Source organism: Hylobates moloch, unplaced genomic scaffold, assembly GCF_009828535.3.
Source record: "Hylobates moloch isolate HMO894 unplaced genomic scaffold, HMol_V3 SCAFFOLD_16, whole genome shotgun sequence".
NCBI classification, from domain to species: domain Eukaryota; kingdom Metazoa; phylum Chordata; class Mammalia; order Primates; family Hylobatidae; genus Hylobates; species Hylobates moloch.
Genome location: NW_026652291.1, coordinates 32,093,136 through 32,114,878, shown reverse-complemented (window position 1 = coordinate 32,114,878; position 21,743 = coordinate 32,093,136). Strand labels below are relative to the sequence as shown.

The 21,743-nt window shown below is 54.4% G+C and overlaps 1 protein-coding gene and 1 non-coding gene across 2 annotated transcripts in view; one reads left to right on the top strand and one right to left on the bottom strand.

Annotated features, from left to right (window-relative positions):
• Positions 1-7,707: 7,707 nt before the first annotated feature.
• The window catches only part of PAPLN (papilin, proteoglycan like sulfated glycoprotein), a 36,345-nt gene continuing 22,309 nt past the window's right edge, over positions 7,708-21,743 (top strand). The window contains exons 1-9 of the mRNA XM_032134910.2: positions 7,708-7,768; positions 9,963-10,022; positions 15,193-15,308; positions 16,186-16,246; positions 16,616-16,718; positions 19,877-20,007; positions 20,800-20,923; positions 21,387-21,467; positions 21,565-21,737. Of these exons, the coding sequence (XP_031990801.1) occupies positions 9,969-10,022; positions 15,193-15,308; positions 16,186-16,246; positions 16,616-16,718; positions 19,877-20,007; positions 20,800-20,923; positions 21,387-21,467; positions 21,565-21,737 (843 nt within the window). The 5' untranslated portion in view covers positions 7,708-7,768; positions 9,963-9,968. The remainder of the gene's footprint in view (positions 7,769-9,962; positions 10,023-15,192; positions 15,309-16,185; positions 16,247-16,615; positions 16,719-19,876; positions 20,008-20,799; positions 20,924-21,386; positions 21,468-21,564; positions 21,738-21,743) is intronic.
• On the bottom strand, positions 17,301-17,410 carry LOC116456395 (U6 spliceosomal RNA). The gene has a single exon (XR_004244630.1). It is a non-coding gene; the product is annotated as a U6 spliceosomal RNA (small nuclear RNA).

The window sequence follows — 21,743 nt, the reverse complement described above, 5'->3', positions numbered from 1 at the left end:
TCAAAAAAAAAAAAAAAAGAAACCATCACCAAAAATATTTGACACCACCATACACACTCCTAACCTTAAAGTTGATGTTCCCAGAAGCTGTGCCTTATTTATTCAGTGTCTTCCTGTGATGCTAAGGTCACAAGCTCTGGTGCAAGAGACACTGACCAGCCAGGCCTCAGCTCCCAGCTCTGGCCGAGCAGGACAGCCCGTCACAGTCTGCCTTTCAGTGCCAATGCTGCCTGGAGGCCTGCGCTGGAGGCCCCGGTTGACACGGGTGTGTGCCGCTCCCCTTCGGAGAGGATGCCACTTCCAGCTTTCTGCTACCTCACTTTGTTCTCAGAGTTTGGGGTGGTGGACTCCTGGGAATTTTCAATTTTAGTATTTGTTTTTATTTACATCAATCTATTGTCTTTTAAAAATGAGAAAACTGCCATGCAGGAAGGTTGGCTTGCCTGAGATGTTACGGCCAGGAGTGGCAGACCCAAGACTGCCCAGGCTTCGTGCCTCCCTACTCCCTGCCCCCAAGCTTGGACCACATTCACGGCACCACCAGGACGTGATTCCAGTAGGCCACCCCGCCCACCACATCACACAAATGCTGCTCATCTGAATCCCATCTGCTCTGTGTTATATTGCGTTTAATGGGCAAAATTTACAAAGCTCTGAAAACTGAAAGGTTTCTTATAAATTTGTCCATAATACCTGACTGAACTTTATGCCCTTTAGGAGGACATTTGTGTGTTTTGCAGCAGAGCTATGAGTGTGTATGTGTGGTGGTTTTGCTCGTTGATTTGTTTTGATTAAAAAGGGCTTCTGGCCGGGTGCGGTGGCTCACGCCTATAATCCCAGCACTTTGGGAGGCTAAGGCAGGCAGATCACAAGATCAGGAGATCGAGACCATCCTGGCTAACATGGTGAAATCCCGTCTCTACTAAAAATACAAAATAATTAGCCAGGCGTGGTGGCATGCGCCTGTAGTCCCAGCTACTCGGGAGGCTGAGGCAGGAGAATCGCTTGAACCCAGGAGGTGGAGCTTGCAGTGAGCCAAGATCGCACCATTGCACTCCAGACTGGACAACAGAGCAAAACTCCGTCTCAAAAAATAAATAAATACGGATCACGAGGTCAGGAGATCGAGACCACGGTGAAACCCCGTCTCTACTAAAAATACAAAAAAATTAACCGGGCGTGGTGGTGGGCGCCTGTAGTCCCAGCTACTCAGAGAGGCTGAGGCAGGAGAATGGCGTGAACCCGGGAGGCGGAGCTTGCAGTGAGCCGAGATTGCGCCACTGCACTCCAGCCTGGGCGACAGAGCAAGACTCTGTCTCAAAAAATAAATAAATAAATAATAAAAAAATAAATAAATAAATAAATAAATAAAAAGAGGGCTTCTGGCCAGGCACGGTGGCTCACGCCTATAATCCCAGCACTTTGGGAGGCCAAGGTGGGCAGATCACCTGAGGTCAGGAGTTGGAGACCAGCCTGGCCAACATGGTGAAACCCCATCTCTACTAAAAATACAAAAATTAGCTGAGTGTGGTGGCGTGTGATTGTAATCCCAGCTACTGGGGAGGCTGAGGCAGGAGAATCGCTTGAACCTGGGACGTGGAGGTTGCAGTGAGGCAAGATCGTGAAAAGAGGGCTTCCAACCTGCTGGGAGTATTATATAATATGTAGTTTAGTAACTTCTAAAACCTGGAAAATTCTCAATTCTGAAACACGTTTGGCCTCACGAATTTCTGATAAGGGATTCAGACCTAGATATATAGAATTACAGTGATATGAAAGCTGTAAAAATAAAGAGCTTAGACCCAGTTTTGTGTCTGTACACCTTTCCGTGGCATTATACTATAAAGCAGGGGTCCAGGATAACAGGTCCCCACAGAAATGAGAGCTAGAGAAGCACTGCAAAAAATAAAAATAAAAAAAAGAAAAAAAAAGAAAAGAAAAGTTATTTCCCCTCTCTTCAGCTTCGGGGAAGTCTTGTTTTAGGATTGCGAGGCGCTGGCCCACTGACTTCTGGGCTGTGTTTCCAGGTCTTTGGCCCGAGACACAGGCTGTCTCTCAGTGTCTGGGCTGAGAACCATTCAGGTACAGAGGCTGAAGCCACAGGGTAGATGAGAAGTGTCCCAGGAGCATGGTGGAGGGTGAGACCAAGAGGAAAGGATCTAAACGGCCTTGACTGCTGGACTCTGGGGCTACCAATCCAGAGCCCCTCTCCGTGACAGCCCCCCAGGGATAGCATCAGGGACCTCGGAGCCTGGCTCACTGGATTCATCACAAGAGAATAGGGACTTGCTGCCCTCTGCAACCATCCGAGGGGCCACCAGGCGGCCAGAGGATACCAGGCTTGCCTGGGAGGCTGGGGTGCCCACCTGGAGCTTCAAGGCCCAGAGACACCCTCCAGGCCTGTGCTCTTGAGCTGGCTCCACGCCTTACACCGACCTTTGTGGGGTCTGGGCCAGGAGCCGCTCTCCCCTTTGGGAAGTGAGGGTGGGTTCCTCACAGCAGCTCCCTTAATGTCTCAACCAGCTTCTCCAAAGGAGGCCGTGGTCGGGGTCCCTGTGGTCGGAGTTTGTGTTCCCCTGTGGGCAGAGGGGACGAGATCTCTGCCGGCTGGAGCTGCTGGCTGGGAGCTAGTCGGAATCAGCACTGGAAAGCCCCTTCCTTTCCCACTGTCTCTGCTCTCCTTCCCCAGGCATTGTCCTGCCTCCACACAGCCTCTCCCACATCCCGGTGCCCTTTCCTGGATCCGAGTCAGCATGGGCCTGATGTCACTGAGGGGACATCCCAGGAATTCCTGTTCTTTCCCTCTGGATGGCCTTCTTGTCGGCGGGAAGGGTGGGAGGAGCTCTTATCTATTTCTGTCTCAGCTTTAAGGGTAAAACTCCCCTCCAAAGGCCAGGGGGCTTATCTCCTGACAGCCAGTTGTCAGACACACTGAGCCCTGAATTCCCACTCCAGTGGTCTTGCGTGGTGCTTCAAAGAGCTGACTTGGACACGGCAACGCGACGGGGGAAGGAAGGTTGAGGTGGCATCTGGAAGCACAGCACGGAGTGGAGTTTTGACCCTCACCTTCCGGCCATTCCCAGCGTTTGAATGACTGTATTAAGGGAGATGAATATACGTACTGGGGGGCGGGGAGAAGTTAGAGAAATAAATGCAGACAGCCTCAGATGTGGAGTGTCTTTTTTCCTTTTGGATTCCTAGTGGGCTGTGGCATCGGTTCTATGACTTTTATAGTAAAAATGTTTTTATACTCTGATCATAAAATTCAGTTTAGTCTAAACTGACACACGCAGCACTAGAATGCAAGTCCCCACTAGAGTGTAAACTCCCCCAGCAGACCTAGTGAGCTGGAGCCCACGCCTAGGGGAGCTGACTGCATCTCTTCCCAACTCCACGTCTGGTGACATCACCTTGGTAGCTTGAAAACAGCCATGGTGGGAGCATCTTCACCAAACACCGTGAGAAAGAATCCACCTGCACAGCAGTGCTGCCTCCTGCAGCGAGCTGAAGCTTAAACAGTTACCACCACTGGGCGGGTCTCTCCCAGCTTCTAGCACAGCATAGGCACTCAGATATTTGGATGAACAACCTCCAAATGAAGGAAGAGGGAAGCAGCATCCTCTAAATTCAGTTCAATGGGAGTTCAACAAATACCCTGTCCTGGTGGACACATGTTTTCTGGGGCAGCTGCCATCTGAACTTCCACCTGGGGACACTGCCAATTCTTGTTTCTCAGGTCCTGGCCATCAGGGTACAGGCATGTTCCTGTGGGGTGTGAGTCTACAAAGACCCTTCAGGTTTTTTCTAGGGATGGCGTGTGTCAGCATTGCCTAAAAGTGGTGGTGACACGAGTTCAGCGTCCAGCGGAAGAGCAGCATAGATCCTAACAGAACTGCTCCTGTACCACAACTAGGACATTGTTGGGGATCCAGCCCACGCGCGTGCCTGATTCTTCAGCCCTCCTGTCAATCTGCGATCTCCCATTGCCCCTCCTCTAAGCAACTCTCCTGTTTAAGCTGACTCAGTCCTTTTCTGTGGTGTGCACCCAAGAACGCTGAGGGGTTGGTTCAGGCCCTCTGAGAGCAGAGGCCGAGATGGGACTAGATGTGCGAGAGATCTACAGGGGAGCGCCTGTGAAGATAACCTGCCGGGAGGAGGAGGTGCAGGGGGAGTCTTCAGAACATGGTGTGGGGCTGAGTGCAGCTGCTGGAGGCTGGTCACCAGCTACACTTCTCAAAGCCCCTCTCTTGAGGCAAACCTTCAGGGCCACCACGAACCTCTGGTCCAGGGTATAACATGAAAATGGATCTCTGCCCTTGCAATGTTCACAATTATGAGACAGAAAGAGAAACAACTACATCACTGCAGTAGTTTGAAAGTGCTAGGGAAAAGCCCGGCACCAATGGGAGTGCAGAGGCAGATGTACAGGAAGGCTTCCTGGAGGAGGTGAATCCTGGGAGCCCGGAGGCTCTTGGCATTTTGCCCTCTCTCTTCTCTCCAGCCTTCCATCCCAACCCAACCACACAAAGAGATCTGGCCACTTCTTTCTTAGCCTCATCCTTAGATCTGCAATCTGCGGAGATTATGAAAATGTAGAAAATTGAGGATACACGTGGTGGGAGCATGGGACAGAGAAATTTAACAAAAATTTTTTTAGAGACAGGGTCTCGCTCTGCTGCCCAGGCTGGAGTGCAGTGGTGCAATCAGCTCGCTGCAGCCTCGATATCCCAGGCTCAGTTGATCCTCCTGCCTCAGCCTTCCAAGTAACTTGGCCAGCGGTCCCCAACCTTTTTGGCACCAGGGACCAGTTTTATGGAAGATAATTTTTTCAGATCTGGGGGCGGGGTGGGATGGTTTCGGGAGGAAACTGTTCCAGTCTAAAGGCTGATCCTGTTCAGATCATCAGGCATTAGAGTCTCCTAAGGAGGGTACAACCTAGATCCCTTGCATGAGTAGTTCACAATAGGGTTCATGGTCCTGTGGGAATCTAATGCTGCCACTGACCTGACAGGAGGCGGAGCTCAGGCAGTAATGCTTGCTCACCTCCTGCTGTGTGCCTGTTCCTAACAGGCCATGGACAGCACAGGTGGCCTGGGGATTGGGGACCTCTATCTTGGACTGCAGACAACTGCCACCATACCTGGCTAATTAAAAAAAAAATGTAGAGATGGGGGGTCTCACAGTGTTGCCCTGGCTAGTTTTGAACTCCTGGACTTTAGCAATCCTCCCTCCTCAGCCTCTCAAAGTGTTGGGACTCCAGGCATGAGCCACTGCGCCCAGATCAGAACTTTAATTCTGCATCTAGTAGGAATTTTATGGAAACCAGTTACTTCCCTACTCTACCACCTGCTGTATGAGTCTCAAGTAAGCAAGTTGTGGCTTAAGGAGGTGACCCAACCTGCCCAAGTACACACACAGTGAGAAGCAGAGCAGCCTTCCAGTCCAGGTCTGCCTCCGCCTCAGGCTACCCCAAACCCCCAATGCGAGGGCGTCTCAGGTGCAGCCAGTGAGTGGCGTAGGACCAGCACAGAGGGGACTTGACAATGGGAAGGAAGGTCTTACACTTTTTCCTGGAATCTTCTTTCTAAACCACCCTATTTTAATGCGTCAATTCTGTTCACCACATCTCTGTGAGGTAGGCAGAGGAGAAATGAGGCTTAAAGAGAAATTCCTGCCCAAGCCAGTAATTGGTAGGGCCTGGCTGGTGGTTCTAAGACAGCCCCTTATGACTGAGTGTGGGTTCTGCCTCCCAACCTCAGAGTCCTCTTTGCAGCTGGGGTGGGGCATAAGAAATCACAGCCCTGGGTGTCTGAGAAGAAAGGATCATAGGAAAAGCAGGGACACAGCAGGAAAGTGAGCTCCTTGGGCCTCAGCTTCCCCCACCCTGCAGCAAGAGAAGCATTTTCCTCCCACTTAACAGAGGACCTTTGACCAAGCTCAGAAAAGTCCCAGCTGGTGGGGGCAGGGAGTGGGGCTTGTTGAATGGAAGAAGCGCTTTTCCTTTTTAGAGAGGCTGCATGATTCCACTCCCCTTTCTTTGCCAAGCTTTATCTTTGCTTAAGAATTCACACAACTCCCCAGGGGCCCCGCTACAGCTGCTGCTCCTCCTGTCTTCATTGATAGGTAAGAAATGCGCCTGATTTAAACTGGCCATGTTTTAATAAGCATTTTGTCCAAACAGGCAGCTGCAGGAGCCGGGGGCTGAAGCGGGGCTGAGCTTCCCGCTGGTGACTTCTCTTTGCCCAAATGAGGCCAAGGGAGAAGTGGCAGGGCCAGCAAGGGGCTGAAGGCAGAAAAGCGTGGGGGAGGGGGACCAGCCTTCACCACCACCGCCCCCCCAACCTCTCCCCAACTTCCCCCCAACCTCTCTCGTGTCCAGGACCAGTTTCTAAAGATGAGTGAATTCCAGTTTCAAAAAAGGAATGGCAGGCAAAGAGTGTCTTGGTTGTGAAAAAGGACAAGCAGGAAAACAAATTAAGTTGATCACATGTGTTGAGCCCCTGCCTTGATGCTAATTAGTGCCCTGGCACAGGTGGTGGGGCTGCATTGTAGGCCCTGCCCCCGGGACTCACAGCTGAGCAAATCACAGCAACAGGGACAGAAACCGAGGGAGCAGGACATGCACTCCTCGGCCTGGAGTGGTGTGGAGACAGCTTCAAAAGCAGGTGACATGCTGGGCACAGTGGCACTTTGGAAGGCCACGGTGGGAAGATTGCTTGAGCTCAGGAGTTTGAGACCAGGTTGCGCAAGACCTTGTTTCTATTTAAAAAAAGAAGAAGAAGGCTGGGGGCAGTGGCTCACGTCTGTAATCCCAGCACTTTGGGAGGCTGAGGTGGGTGGATCACCTGAAGTCAGGAGTTGGAGACCAGTCTGGCCAACAAGGTGAAAACCTGTCTCTACTAAAAATACAAAAATTAGCCAGGCATCGTGCAGACGCCTGTAATCCAGCTACTCGGGAGGCTGAGGCTGGAGAATTGCTTGAACCCAGGAGGCGGAGGTCGCAGTGAGCCAAGATCTAGCCATTGCTCTCCACCCTGGGCAACAAGAGTGAAACTCCGTCTAAAAAAAAAAGAAAGGGAGGGAGGAAAGTAGAAAGAAAAGAAAGAGGAAGAAAGGGAGGGAGGAAAGTAGAAAGAAAGAAAAGAGGAAGGAAGGGAGAGAGGAAAAGAAAGAAGAAAGGAAGGAAAGTGACATTTGACCAGGGTTTTGAGGGCTGACTACGGGTTTGAGAGGTAGAGGAGACTGGGAGAGTGCATTCTGAGTGAGAAAAGGTGCTGGGAGATCGGTAACAGCAGCGTGTGCGGAAACTCAGTTGTGGCTGAAGAATAGGATCCAGGGGTGGAGGAGAATGAGGTGGCTGGACACACGTGTGTTGTATAGGCATAAAGAGGAGCGGATAGGGCAAAGCTAGAAGGCTTGGGCAAGGGGAAATGGGATTGGAGAGGTGACTGGCGCTGACCCAAGAGAGGACAGACGGGGTGACCAGAGTGGAGAATGAGCCAAGCCTTGGCACAGACCCAAGCGGGTGGAGGCCCGGGGCAACATCGGTCACCACGAGGGCCTCTCCGAAGGGCTCTGTCCTCCCACGGGGATTGGAGATGGGTAAGTGAAACAGGGCGGGGTGGAGGGTGAGGCCAGGCAGCGGCGGAGAGAGAAAGTCCCACCCCTGCGGGCGTTCCTTGAGGCCCGGCCGACCTCGCGGGCTTGGGCCTGGGCGGGCACCGACGCAGCGGCCCTGGCTGCAGCCTCCTGGCGCCCGCGAAGACAGGTAGGGAGGCGGAGGGACTGGAAGCCCGCGGGCGCCCAGCGGGCGGGGACGCCGCACCCCGGGGCTTCTGCAGGAATTTGCTCGCCTGGCTCACGGCGACTGGGGTGTCGGAGAAAGTGGGGGCCGCAGAGAAGACCCCGCCCCGGCTCGCTCTCCCGAGGTGGGCGCAGGGTCATCGCTCGGCACCGCGCGCGCCCGGCCGGGAGGAAAGGAAATGCAGGGAGCTGGGGAGCTGGTGCGGGGCGGCCCTGGCGCGCACCCTCCGCCCGCTCGGACCTTCCTTCAGGCGGATGCGGCTCCCGGCGCACGGTACAGGCGAGGACCTGGAGACCGTGCGCCCCTCCTGGGAGGTGCCACTGCGCCGCGGGCCTGGAGCGTCCGGGAGCCCCTGCGGCTGCCGGCACCTGCGCGGCCACCCCGGGCCTCCCGTGGGAACCGCGCTTTTCCGCCGCGGGGGTGCGCGGCGCGTTCCTGGGGTGGGGACGCGGGGTGCCTGGTCAGGGCTGGACCGATGCAGAGGGGGGCCGTGGGCGGGGGCCACGGGGACGGGCGTCTGCGGACTGCATCGGTCCCGGAGTCGGCTGGGGACCGTGCAGGGGGAGGCTCGGTCGGCGGCCACCCGCCTTCCCGCCCTCTGCGCCTAGGGCCGCCGCATTCGGCCCTAGCTCAAGGCAGACGCGTTCCCCAGGAACATCACGTCGAGGGCGCCCACCCTGCGTGCTCGGGGCCACCCGGTCCCTGCCCTCGGGCGGCAGGAGAGGTCGAGGTTCCACGGCCCTCGGAGTAGCCCGGCGACCAGACCCCGGACTGGTCGAAGGGGTTGTTTGCCACCAAATGAACCGAAAAAACTGAACTTTTCAGACTTTGGAATGGCAGATATGGGCTTGGAGTTCAGTGCAATTGCAGCGGAGACGGTGGTGTTCTGAGTAATTACAAGTAAAATTCTTCTTTCCCCGTCTTTTCCTCAGCCTCGCCCGCCCTAGCAGGCCTAGCCTAGCCCTAGCAGGGGGCTCCTGCTCTGGGAGCTGCCCCCAACAGAGCAGAGGCAAGGCCCTGGCAGCAACCCCCTTCCCTCACCCTCCAACCCCAGGAATCTCGAACTTGACCACGAAAATAATGACTCAATGACTCACTGTGCCAAATTAACGAGTGTGTACATTGTTCAATGTGCCAGGTTACATTTCTGCTGAGCTTGGCTTCTATATGCTTTTATCCTCGTAAGCAGAAGCCATTTTGTATCTTAAAAAAAATTAGAACATTGGTAGAATTACAGATTTTAAAGTTCAAACCTACACGCTAGTACTTGTTTTGTACTGAAGGGCTCACATTGCTTATGTCATTCTGCGATACAGAGACATGTATGTCCACATACACACTGTACAGCGTGTATACCGACTGGACACCTGCACCAAATAGTACACACCAGACTGCACATAGACCCGCCCCGCACACTGCACATGCACACTGCATGCATGCACACATCAAACCACAGACACTCCACACACACTGCACTGCACACTGCCCCGAGCACACTACACTGTACTGCACACTGCACTGCACCTTCAGGGCGCACACGCTGCACCACACACTGCACTGTACACACGCTGCACCACACACATTGCACGGCGCACACACTGCACTGCATACACACGTTGGTTATGGAGGCTGCTTATGGAGCTTCCCTGTGCAGAGAAATGCTGGCTTGGGTTTTAAATGGGATACAATTAACATTTTTAGAGCATTTGGGTTTTCAAAGTGTCTTCAGAGACTTGATTTTTTTAAAGCCTATATTAGGAGTTTTTAAACATCTGATGTAATAGGTTTTTTAAAAGGAATCTTGCTGAATTAAAATAGTGAGTGTAATTACTCGGATTCTGAACTCCTTGTTTTTCAACCACATAGAAGTTTTTTTAATTGCTCTCTCTTTTTTTCCCTCTGGAACCCTGAAACAAGTTGTTCCTGAACTTCTGCCAGTTGCGGATGGGCCGTTTGTTTCTCGCTCACATGTTGAGCCGCCCGGCGGGGCGCCCTCACGCTGTGTTCTCTGCGGTGCACCGAGGCGCGCCCGGCGGTCCCGTTGCGGGTCTCCTGGTCACCTGTGGGCCATAGGGAGAGACGCGCCCACACACTCGCGCCCCCGCCGAGGACAGCTGCGGGAGCCCTGGGCCGCTCTAACCCGCTGCGTCTCCCGCAGGCTGAGATGCAGCTGCTCCTGCTCGTGCCGCTACTGCTGGCTCCAGCGCCCGGGTCCTCGGTGAGTGCGGTCCTGCCCCGCCCCCGGGAGGACCCTGCAGGGGAGGCGAGGGTGGGGACGCGCGGGCCCGCCGGCAACGTCCCCAGGAAAGGCGATGTCAGGGAAGCTGGGCTGGGAGGAGGGGAGCCCCCGCCGCTGAGCTCCCTCAGAAAGGGCTGAGCCCTTGAAGCCAGCTGGCCAGGGTGCCCAGAACTGCCCGCCCCGCTGCAGGGCGCAGTGTGTAGGAATGGCACCTTCCTAGGGCTTCCCTCCTTCAGAAGGTGGTGGGAGCACTCCATGAAGTCCCCGCCAATCCTGGCGGGTGCAGCCAAGGTGCAGGGCTGGGTGGCCCATCCCACCAGACACCTGTCCTCTGCCTGGAGCCAAACACAGCTTCCCTAAGCTGGGGTGTTTGGGCCTAGAGTTTTGGGGTGCCAGTCATTTCCTTTCCCCTTGGGGTAGCACCTAGGGCAGGGCCGTCCTATGGAACCTTCTGAGATGGCAGAAATGTCCTGTTTCTCTGCTATCCAATAGGTAGCCCCTAGGTCCACTGGGCACTTGAAATGTGGGTGAAGTGAGTTTTAATTGTACTTGACTTTAATTAATTTAAATTTATTTTTAAATTTTTTAAATATTTATTTATTTTTGAGACAAAGTCTCACTCTGTCACCCAGGCCAGAGTGTACTGGCATGACTTCGGCTCACTGTAACCTCCACCTCCTGGGTTCAAGTGACTCTTCTGCCTCAGCCTCCCAGGTAGCTGGGACTCCAGGTGTGTGCCACCATGCCTGGCCATAATTAATTTAAACAGCCATATGCGGCTAGTGGCTACTGTATTAGACTGCGAATTAAGACAGTGGACACAGGAAGCTGGCTGGTGGTCAGAGTTGCTGTTTCATTAACGGGCCCAAAGGCCAGGGCTCTCTGAGAAGGTCCCTGGGTCTTGAGGATATACAAGGAATCTTCTAGACCACAGGCCCCACCTTTGGGGAGGAGAGGGTCTGCAGAGCTGGGTGTTGCCCTGGCTCAGTGCCTGGCAGAATAGAAGCCACAGAGGCAGCTGGGCCCTGTCCTACCCCAGGAGAAATCTCCCAGGGTGACCCACAGCCCTGCCCACCCCTCTGTGAGACAGGCAAGAAGGGAGAGAGGAAGGATCCCTGCGAAAGGACCCAAACTGTTTTCTGCTGTGGGGAGGTCAGGGGGAGATGCCACATCTGGCATCTGTGGGCAGAGGCTGAGCAGGACTCCTCTGCAGGGGTGTGTGGGGCAGGCAGGATGGATGGCAGTGGGCACTTCTCCCACTAGAAGTGGATCCCATAGATGGCACTTCAAGAGCCCTGTGAACCCAACATGGGCCACAGCTGGAGCGGAGGGTGGGCCAGAGCCAGCCTTTTTCATGTCCTCTCGACCACCTGCCAGCTACCCACGGTCCCCTCTGCCACCCCATGAACCTTGCTTCCTAAATGCCACTCTCAGGTCCTTCAGCACGTGCTGGTGGCCCAGCTGCACGAAGGCCAAAGCCCAGGTGGAGAGGGCACCAGGACAGTGTCCAGGCCCCAGGATTAAATCCCAGAGCCACCTGGACAGCTGCATGACCCTAGGCAAATAATCAAGCCTTAGACTGCTCTAATTTGGGAGTAATAATGCCCACCCCAGAGGCTGTCATGCAGACGAAACAAATCAAGGTTTCCAAAGCACCCTTGGTTCTCTTAAACCTTTTCTCCCTTAAGGCTACGCTGAGTAGCCTCATCCGGCTGCCGCCTCCCAGTGTGAGTCTCAGATGGGGCTGGGCGCAGCCTGGGCTGAGAATTCTTCTCTCCCTGCCCTCTGTGAGTCTGCAGGGAGTGTGGCCCCGCTCACAGCTCCACTGCCTCCCTCCGTTGCTGGGGCAGGAGCCACCCAGTCCGAGCACCTTCTCTGGATCACTTATGCTGCCAGCGGTCAGCCTGAACAGAATGAGTAAATGAATAAAGGTGGCGTGGCAGCCTGCGTGTTCCTGGGCCTCAGCCTCTGCTCCCACCTGCACGCGGGTGTGCATGTGTTCTGTCTCTCTCTCACACACATGCACATTGGGCAATTGATTCCCCTGAAAACAGTGCAGCAGGAAAGCAGACCCCTGAGTGGCTCCAGGTGGGAGTTGAAGGCGGCATGGGCGGGGCGCCTAGAGCAGCACGAGACAGGTGAGGGCAGGCCCCAGGTGAGGCTGGCTGGATCAGCTCATTCCGGCTTCACACCACGTCAGGCAGTTAATGGTTTGGGTAATTACAGAGCAAGAGTGTGCTCATGCTGCCTGTGGCTGAAGGTGCTTTCCTTCCTCGGAGAGACAGTGTGGAGTGCGTGGACAGAGCACGGCTCTAGGATGGGACGGACTAGGGCTTCTGGCTAGTGGACACCTGCCTCACAGGTGCTGGGCACAGGAGGCAAGAAGGCATTCTGGAAACAGCATGTCCCTTAGGGGGCCCTTGTTCAGGCCAGTCCTGCCCCTGCCTTATCCTGATGGCCAGGCAGTGGCTCCGTGGCAGGGGTACCCCTCGTTGCCTTGGCCACACACCAGTACGCCCAGTCCAGCTCCAGGGAAGAGTGGATTTTGCTGTCTGCTGTGCCAAGGAGCCAAGACAGACATCCAAACAGGCCTTAGTCAGAGGGTAATTGACAACCAGGCCTAACCCAGCAGCTAAGAAAGCAGCTACCCCTGAAGACCTCTCCTGAATACTTAAAATGTGGGATGAGGCTGTGTGTGTGGGGGGCGGGTGCCAGAATCCCAGCTGGGGCTGCAGGCTGTCTCTGGAAAGTCACTTTCATGCTCAACACTCCGTGTCTTCCTTGTGAAATAGAAACTTGATCCAAGTAAATTTCAGTTTAACTTTCATTCAGAGAACACTTTGATATTTTGGCTCAGTGGTTTCGAAAGCTTAGAGATTTTTGTCCAAGTTAGACTTGAAGGAGTAGATGATTTTACAAAGTGAAAGCTAAGACCTTTCATCTGGCAAGCCCTTCCTTCTTGGTTGTGTGTGGTTCGGCAGGCTTAGCGTGGTTTGTGCGTGGTTTGTTCTGCTTCAGTGTTCTGAGTTTTGTTATAAGACAAGGATAACTAGATGTTTGGCACCAGGGATGTTAGAGATGAGTAAACGTCCTTCCTCACCTGAGATCCAGCGAAGCTGCTCAGGGATCACCATGAAAGGAAGAGCCTGCTTTTCTTTTTTTTTTTTTTTTGAGACGGAGTCTCGCTGTCGCCCAGGCTGGAGTGCAGTGGCGTGATCTTGGCTCACTGCAGGCTCTGCCCCCCGGGGTCCACGCCATTCTCCTGCCTCAGCCTCCTGAGTAGCTGGGACTACAGGCGCCCACCACCTCGCCCGGCTAATTTTTTGTATTTTTAGTAGAGACAGGGTTTCACCGTGTTAGCCAGGATGGTCTTGATCTCCTGACCTCGTGATCCGCCCGCCTCTGCCTCCCAAAGTGCTGGGATTACAGGCGTGAGCCACCGCGCCGGGCCAGAGCCTGCTTTTCTTTTCTTTTTTTGAGATGGAGTCTCTCTCTGTTGCCCAGGCTGGAGTGCAGTGGCTCAATCTCGGCTCACTGCAACCTCCGCCTCCCGGGTTCAAGCAATTCTCCTGCCTCAGCCTCCCGAGTAGCTGGGATTACAGGCACTCGCCACCACACCTGGCTAATTTTTTATAGTTTTAGTAGAGACGGGGTTTCGCCATGTTGGGCAGGCTGGTCTCCAACTCCTGACCTCAGGTGATCTGCCTGCCTTGGCCTCCCAAAATGCTGGGATTACAGGCATGAGCCACCGCACCCAGCCGCTTTTCTATGTGATCATTGAGGTCTTTCTCTGAAAAGTGGGAATGGTATTTTTCCTTGAGAGTCTTAAGTGGTGATACCCTAAAAGAAAGTCCCCTTCCAGCAAATGTTTGCGTGTACACCGTATGCCTCCTGGCAAAATTGTGAAGTTACATCTAATCCCTGTCCAACCCTGTAGGGAATCATCTAGTGTCTCATTTGATTCCCCCAGGGGGGTGGGGGCACAGCCCTGGCCGGGGAGCAGAGGCCTGCAGTGAGGCTGGCCGGCTACTGTGCCCACTTCTTCCTCTGTGGTTTCCTCTCTCTGCCTCACTTTTCTTATTCATGCAATGGGGTCTTTCAGGTTGTTGTGAGGATGAAATGAGATAATGTGTGTGTGGCATGTGGATTCCTGATGCCAGCTGCAAGGGGTCCAATCTTTCTGGTGGGAAAGTGTATCTGCTAGGATTATAATCCTGTGTAGAGTCCCAAATAACAGTTCTTCAATAAGACAGACATGATTCCTCTCTCATATAAACACCCAGGGGTCAGAAGTCTGGGGCTATTCTGTTGCACAAAATCCTCCAGGCTCTAGAGTCTATCTTTGCTTCACTGTTTGAAGCCTCTATTTCCAAGCTACCTCACAGTCTAAAAGGCTACTCCAACTCCAGCCACCACATCTGCTTCCCAGACAGCCTAAAAGAGTACAGGAGGAAGGAGAAAAGGACAAAGGCTCATGCAGGCTCTCTCTCAAGGAGATTATTTGCGGCAGCTGCCCAACACTTGTATTTATATCTCACTGATGAGAACTAAGTGACGTAGCCACAGTTAGCTGCAGGAAGTCTAGGAAATGTCTTTTTTTTAAATTTTGGGCAGCCAGGTACGCAGCTGAGTCAAGTTTTCAAGGGTTCTCTCACAATGGGAGGAGGAGGAGTATTGGGGTACTCCTGGGAGTCTTTATATACTCCTCTCACAATGGGAGGAGTATTGGGGTACTCCTGGGAGTCTGCCAGATTAGCAGGATCCCCCCATGTTGCTTCTCTTTATTTTCTTTTAAGGCCCCCTCCCTTACATCACGGCTAACCCACAAATGCCTGGACCCTCAAACTGCCCCTGGCTGTAGGGTCCCTCCCTCCAGTGGCCCCTGAAACTCCAACCTCTTCCCAGCTGCTCCTGCTCCCACCCTCCAGGCCTGGCTCTCAGCTCCTTATGGGGAAAGCAGGCTAATTCTGAAAAAGAATATGTTTTGGGGTGCCCGGCAGTGTTGCTGAGTCCTAAAGGCGGGCCCTGGAAGGGAGAATCCCAGACTCCTTGATGGGTGGGGGAGGGTTTTAGGCAGAGCATCTTTGGAGGGGCCTCTGGGCTCAGGCTCTGCGTGGGCAATGTTGATGCATGGTCCTGTCTTCTGCAGGCTCCCAAGGTTAGGCGGCAGAGTGACACCTGGGGACCCTGGGGCCAGTGGAGCCCCTGCAGCCGGACCTGTGGAGGGGGCATCAGCTTCCGGGAGCGCCCCTGCTACTCCCAGAGGTAGGAGAGATGAAAATGGGCCAGCTTGTTAAAGCAGGAGCAGGGGATGCTGGCTTCTGGGTGGTGGGCCAGGTGGTCATGACCTAGGCTAGCACTGGCCACATCAGCAGAACCCACCAAGGAGCAGATTCATTCTGGAAGCAGCATCAGTTCAGCGCGGGAAATCAAACCATTTCCCAGGGCCTTCCACTCTGAGCTGGAGCATGCGTGCTGCCTGTTGCCCCTGGTCTCCAGCTCCTGATGCTGCACCTGCCTGCCCTATGGCGGGTGCAGTCAATTTTGCTGGAATTGGTAAATAATCTTCAACCAGCAGTTCTCAATTCCTGTGGTTTCTTTGCCGAGTGCAGATGTTCCCCACTTCAAGCGATTTATTAAGTGCTTGCTGTGTGCGCTGCACTCCAGCAGGGTCAGTGGAGAAGGTGGGGCACAGAAGGGGTAGTGAGGTGCCTCTGTCCCGGTTTGTATAGGGGTTGTTCCTGAGAACCCTATGTGAGGAGGAGTGAGAGACCAGGAATGATCCTAAGAGCCTTATATTGATGTCCTGCTTAGATCGCAGGATGGCTGTGCCAGGCGGGTGGGTATTATATCTCATGCACCTTGGGTCTTCTCTGGGAATCTGCCTAAGAGGCAGTGGAGTGGTCCCACCTTAAATCCAAACTACAGAGTGGGTAGGGCTCTGAGTCCCGCTTCTCTGGAGTACCAACCCAGGTCGCTCACGCCCACCTGGGGGATTTACGGGGTGGGGTCGGGGGACACCCTCTCACCTTGCTGCTCCCACTGGAGAGTCCCGCAGAAGCTGGGGCCTGCAGGGAGCCCCAGAACGGGGGCGGGGACGTTAGGTCTCCGTCCGGGTCTTCCCGGTGCTCTGGTCCCGCAGGAGAGATGGAGGCTCCAGCTGCGTGGGCCCCGCCCGGAGCCACCGCTCTTGTCGCACGGAGGTAAAGCCCACGGGGCGCAGGCGAGGCCACCAGCTCCCCCAGCCCCTCCTGGCCGATGTCCCCACTAGGATGCCCGCCCCTGGCCGGGGGCTGCTCAGTTGGCCCAGCCTGGGGTCCTCCTGCCAATCCACAGCTGGGCTGCGTGGGGGACCCTTCCTCACCCTGTCCCCGGGGACTGGCCTTGCCCTCCACAGCCTACAGCACCATGGAGGGGCGCGCGCACAGGGGTCTGGGGGGCGGACTCCACCTCCGGCGGCTCGGACGGGGCAGGCAAGGGAGACCCCCGGGCTCCCTGGGCTCGGGCGGGGTGGGAGGTGGGCGGACCTCGGACTCCGCCTCCTGGACCCCGACTTCCCCTCCGCCCCGCAGAGCTGCCCCGACGGCGCCCGGGACTTCCGGGCCGAGCAGTGCGCGGAGTTCGACGGAGCGGAGTTCCAGGGGCGGCGGTACCGGTGGCTGCCCTACTACGGCGGTGAGCGCGGCCGGGACTCGCTCTCTCAGGGCCTCTCGTATACCTACGTTGATGCCACAGTTCCTATTGCCATTATTATAGAGGCGTTGTCATATATATATATTAGAGACAGTCTCACTGTGTTGCCCAGGCTGGTCTTGAACTCCTGGGCTCAAGGGATCCGCCCGCAGCGACCTCCCAGAGTGCTGGGATTGCAGGCGTGAGCCACTGTACCTGGCCAAATTTTTTTTTTTGGATGGGTGCGGTGGCTCGCAATGTTCAGGAAATCTTCTAGACCACAGGACCCACCTTTGGGGAGGAGAGGGTCTGCAGAGGCCCCTCGAGAGAGAACAAGAGGTCTCTCTTTTTCTTTATCTCTTTTTTTTTCTTTCTCTCTCGTTCTCTCTCTTGCTTGCTCTTTTTCTCTCTTCCTTTCCTTTCCTTTTTTTTCTTTTCCTTTTTCTTTCTTTCTTTTTTTTTTTTTTTTTTTTTGAGACAGGATCTCGCCCAGGCTTGAGTGCAGCAGTGTCATGTCAGCTGGGCAGCGTCTACCTCCCAAGCTCAATCAATCCTTCCACCTCAGCCTCCCAAATAATTTTTAAAGTAAATATGGAATGCTTCGTGAATTTGCATGCCATACCAGCTCAGGGGCAGGGGCTGTGCTAATCTCTGTATCGTTCCAATTTTAGTATATGTGCTGCCAGAGCCAGCATTTGTCAAATACCCCATCGATCAACCCATAATGAATCAATCACCAGTACCCCTGCTCCCCCCAGCGCATGCCCGTGGCAACACAATGGCAGCCATTTTGAGGTCTTTCCATCCTTTCTCCCCTTATGTATGTATATTTTCAAACGAAGCTATGGGGTGTCTATACCATTTTGAGCCCTGTTTTTGCTCAGTCTGCTATGGGAAGCGTTCCTCCTGTCGCACAGAGACGGAGATGGGGAGCCCTAGGAGCAGTAGGAATGGTGCCCCCCCGGTCATCCTGCAGGAGGGGCTGGAAGGGGCTTGGTACACCAAGACTTCATTTATCAAGGATCTGGGGGCCAGAGGAGATGGTCTGAGTACCTCTGAGGAGGGTATAAGTCATTAATTTTTAGAGAAATACAGTTCAGGGAAAAAACACCCAGGTAAGCATCAACATGTATGTCATTAAGCATTTTAGATGAATCATAAGATTCCTCAAGACAAGTCTTCTGAGTGTTCGTTTTCCCTGCTTGCTGCAAATGACCTCTGGAGATCCTGTGGCACTCTGGATTCCAGAGCAATGAGCACTTATATCGTGTGTGTGTGTGTGTGTGTGTGTGTGTATGTGTATATGTGTTGGGATCGTGGCTGTGGGCGTGGCCCAGTGGGAGTCTCATATCCTCTGTGAGTGTGTGTGTTGTGGGGATCGTGGCTGTGGGCGTGGGCCAGTGGGAGTCTTATATCCTCTGTGTGTGTGTGTGTGTGTGTTGTGGGGATCATGGCTGTGGGTGTGTGGGCTGTGGGCGTGGCCCAGTGGGACTCTAGCTTTCAGTATTCCCCGTGGATCCTGAAGTGGACACATGTCAAAAATAATTTGAGTATATACACATGATAGAAAAATTGGAACACAGAGGAAAGTCTAAAAAGATAGTAGAGGGATACCTTCCATGGTGTGGAGATGATTATAATCCTGTTTGTACTTTTGGGTTGTTTTAAAATGTGTATATATTTAGATAAATATAAAAATTAAGGTTGGGTGCAGTGGCTCATGCCCGTAATCCCAGCACTTTGGGGGGCTGAGGCAGGAGGATCACTTGAGTCCAGGAATTTGAGACAAGCCTGGGCAATGTGGTGAAACCCCATCTCTACCAAAAATACGAAGATTAGCCAGGCATACAAAGATTAGCTAGGCATGGTTGCACACCCATGTAGTCCCAGCTATTTGAGAAGCTGAGGTGGGAGGATCACTTGAGCCCAAGAAGTTGAGGCTGCAGTGAGTCAAGATCATACCACTTCACTCCAGCCCAGATGACAGAGTGAGATCTTGTCTCCAAAAGAAAAATTAAAACAAGGCCAGGTATAGTGGCTCCTGCCTGTAATCCTGGTGCTTTGGAAGGCTGAGGCAGGAGGATCATTTGAGCCCAGGAGTTTGAAACCAGCCTGGGCATTGTAGTGAGACCCTGTCTCTACAAAAAATTAAAAAATTAGCTGGGTATGGTGGCATGTGCCTATAGTCCCAACTATTCGAGAGACTGAGGCTGGGGGACCACTTGAGTCTCGGAGGTAGAGGCTGCTGTGAGCTTTGATCGTGCCTCTGCATTCCAGCCCGGGAGACAGAGTGAGATCCCATCTGAAAAACATTAAAACCAGAAAAAAGTTACCCTCATCCTGCTCCTTTCACAAGATCACTGTTAGCATTTCATTTTAGCCCCTTTCACACTATTCTTTCCACATATGCTTACATATTAGTAATTATTGCATAGTAATCACCATTTTGCATTCTGTGTTTTAAGCATCTTCCCACACCATATAGTCTTTGCAATCATTTGTAACTGTAGAGTCAGCATGTGTAATATTCCATTGATAATTTATTTAAAGAGTAGCCTGTTATGGCCATGCACAGTGGCTCACACGTGTAATCCCAGCACTTTGGGAGGCTGAGGCAGGCGGATCACCTGAGGTCAGGAGTTTGAGACCAGCCTGCCCAACATGGTGAAACCCCATCTCTACTAAAAGTACAAAACTTAGCCGGGTGTGATGGCGCATACCTGTACTCCCAGCTGCTAGGGGGGCTGAGGCAGAAGAATCGGTTAAACTAGGGAGGCGGAGGTTGCAGTGAGCCGAGATCGTGCCACTGCACTCCAGCCTGGGCAACAAGAGTGAGACTCCACCACACACACACACAAAAAAAAAAAAAAAAAAAAGCCTGTTGTAACCACCTCAGCTGTGGTAAATAATGCTGAGGTAGACTTCTTTAAGTGCTTCGCTTTTTCGTGATTCTGGGATTTTTTTTCGACTTGATCCTTAGAGGTGCAACAGATTCACGGAGACGGTCCCTTCTCATGGGGATGGGGTGGGGATCTGTGCTACTCGGGGCCTGCTGCAGGGCTTTCTGACCCATGCTTTCCTGTTGCTAGGGTAGGCCTTGGGCCTTGGGGCGGGGCATCATTAACCTCAGGATCTCAGTCTTGCCTTCCTGCCCACCCCAGCCCCAAACAAGTGTGAACTGAACTGCATTCCCAAGGGGGAGAACTTCTACTACAAGCACAGGGAGGCTGTGGTTGACGGGACGCCCTGCGAGCCTGGCAAGAGGGACGTCTGTGTGGATGGCAGCTGCCGGGTGAGTGGTGCCCCAGCCCCTGCCTGCCTCCGGGCTGCCTGGGGGATCAGTGCGGGTGTTTCCCTGTCCATCACCCACAGGCCCAGGTAGCTGCCATGAGCTTGGTGTCTTCTCAAGTTACTAGGACACCAAGCCCAGCTCCTAGGGCACCTTGCAGGCATCACAGATGCCCTATGGCCCCTCACCTTCATCCTTGGAGAACGCTAGCCCTACAATAAGAGAAACCCTCTGGGTGGCAGAAATCCGGCTAAACCGACTTCAGAAAAACAAACAACAGGGACAGCCACAGGTGCATGAATGAGGTGCCACTCGGCTTTTCTCTCCGTGGGTCCAGCATCAGGATCTGGCCCATTCTTCCCAGGAGGTGTGGAGGTGGCCGCCAGCTGCTCTGAGCTTCTGCTGTGGCAGCCCGGCCCCTCCCAGGGAAAGGGGGCCTCATTCCCAGGAGTTGTAGCCACTGGGGGTTGTCTCTGATTCGTCTTGGCTTGGGACTTACCCTGAACCACTCCGACCTCCCGAAACCTACATTTGGGGAGCTCCATTCAAACTCTGTGGGAGAGAGGTGGCCCCTCAAGGAAAACAGGGCGTTATTACCAGAAGGGGAGATGAGAACTGAACAGACAAAGAAGTGGATTGTCAGCCACAGGCCAGTGCCCTGGCTCGTGGCTGAATCACTCCTGAGCACCCTGTCCTGCCTGGGCTGCGTGGGTGCTGGGGTTAGGATGCGACGGGGCCCAAGGCCTGGTGTGGCCATGATGCCCTCTCCCCTGCTTCCCGCATCTCTGCCCACAGGTTGTCGGCTGTGATCACGAGCTGGACTCGTCCAAGCAGGAGGACAAGTGTCTGCAGTGTGGGGGTGACAGCACGACCTGCTACCCCGTCACAGGCACCTTTGACGCTAATGACCTCAGCCGAGGTGGGCGTGGTTCCGACAAGGGGCTGTTGCCTGCCCCTTCCTTGCCTGTCCCCGCTCTGGCCTAGACTCCAGCCCAAGTGGCCCTCATGGCACCGGAAGGCTCTGATCATATCAGGTCACGTCTGAAAGGCCCCCTGTGGCCTTTGGTTAGGACCCGTGCCCACTCGTGCAGTCCCATCTCCTGCTGCCACCGCCTGGATGCCCTCCCCATCCCTTCCCATTCCCAGTGTGCTCCAGGTGCCCTGAGCCTTCCCGCCACCCTGGCTTTTGTACTGCGGCCTCTTCTGCCAGGGTTGCCTTTCTCAGCAGCTCGGCCCTGTCTGGCTCTTTTGTACCCTCCCTGCCCCCATTCTGTGCTTCATGGCACTTGGAGTCCTCAGGGGCCGCTCCTTCCTGCTGTTTGAGTGGTGCCGGGAGAGGGATAGCCCAGCATCCCCAGCACCTGCGTCTCTGCCCCCACCAGGCTACAACCAGATCCTCATAGTTCCCGTGGGTGCCACCAGCATCCTCATCGAGGAGGCTGCTGCCAGCAGGAACTTCCTGGGTGAGAGCCTAGGGTTAGGTCCTAGTCAGGTCTGGAGCTGCAGGGGGAGGTGCGGCACTGCCCCCTCCAGCTGACTGAGGCGGTCTCCTCTGCGCAGCTGTGAAGAATGTTCGTGGGGAATACTACCTCAATGGGCACTGGACCATCGAGGCGGCCCGGGCCCTGCCAGCAGCCAGCACCATCCTGCATTACGAGCGGGGTGCTGAGGGGGACCTGGCCCCCGAGCGGCTCCATGCCCGGGGCCCCACCTCGGAGCCCCTAGTCATCGAGGTAAGT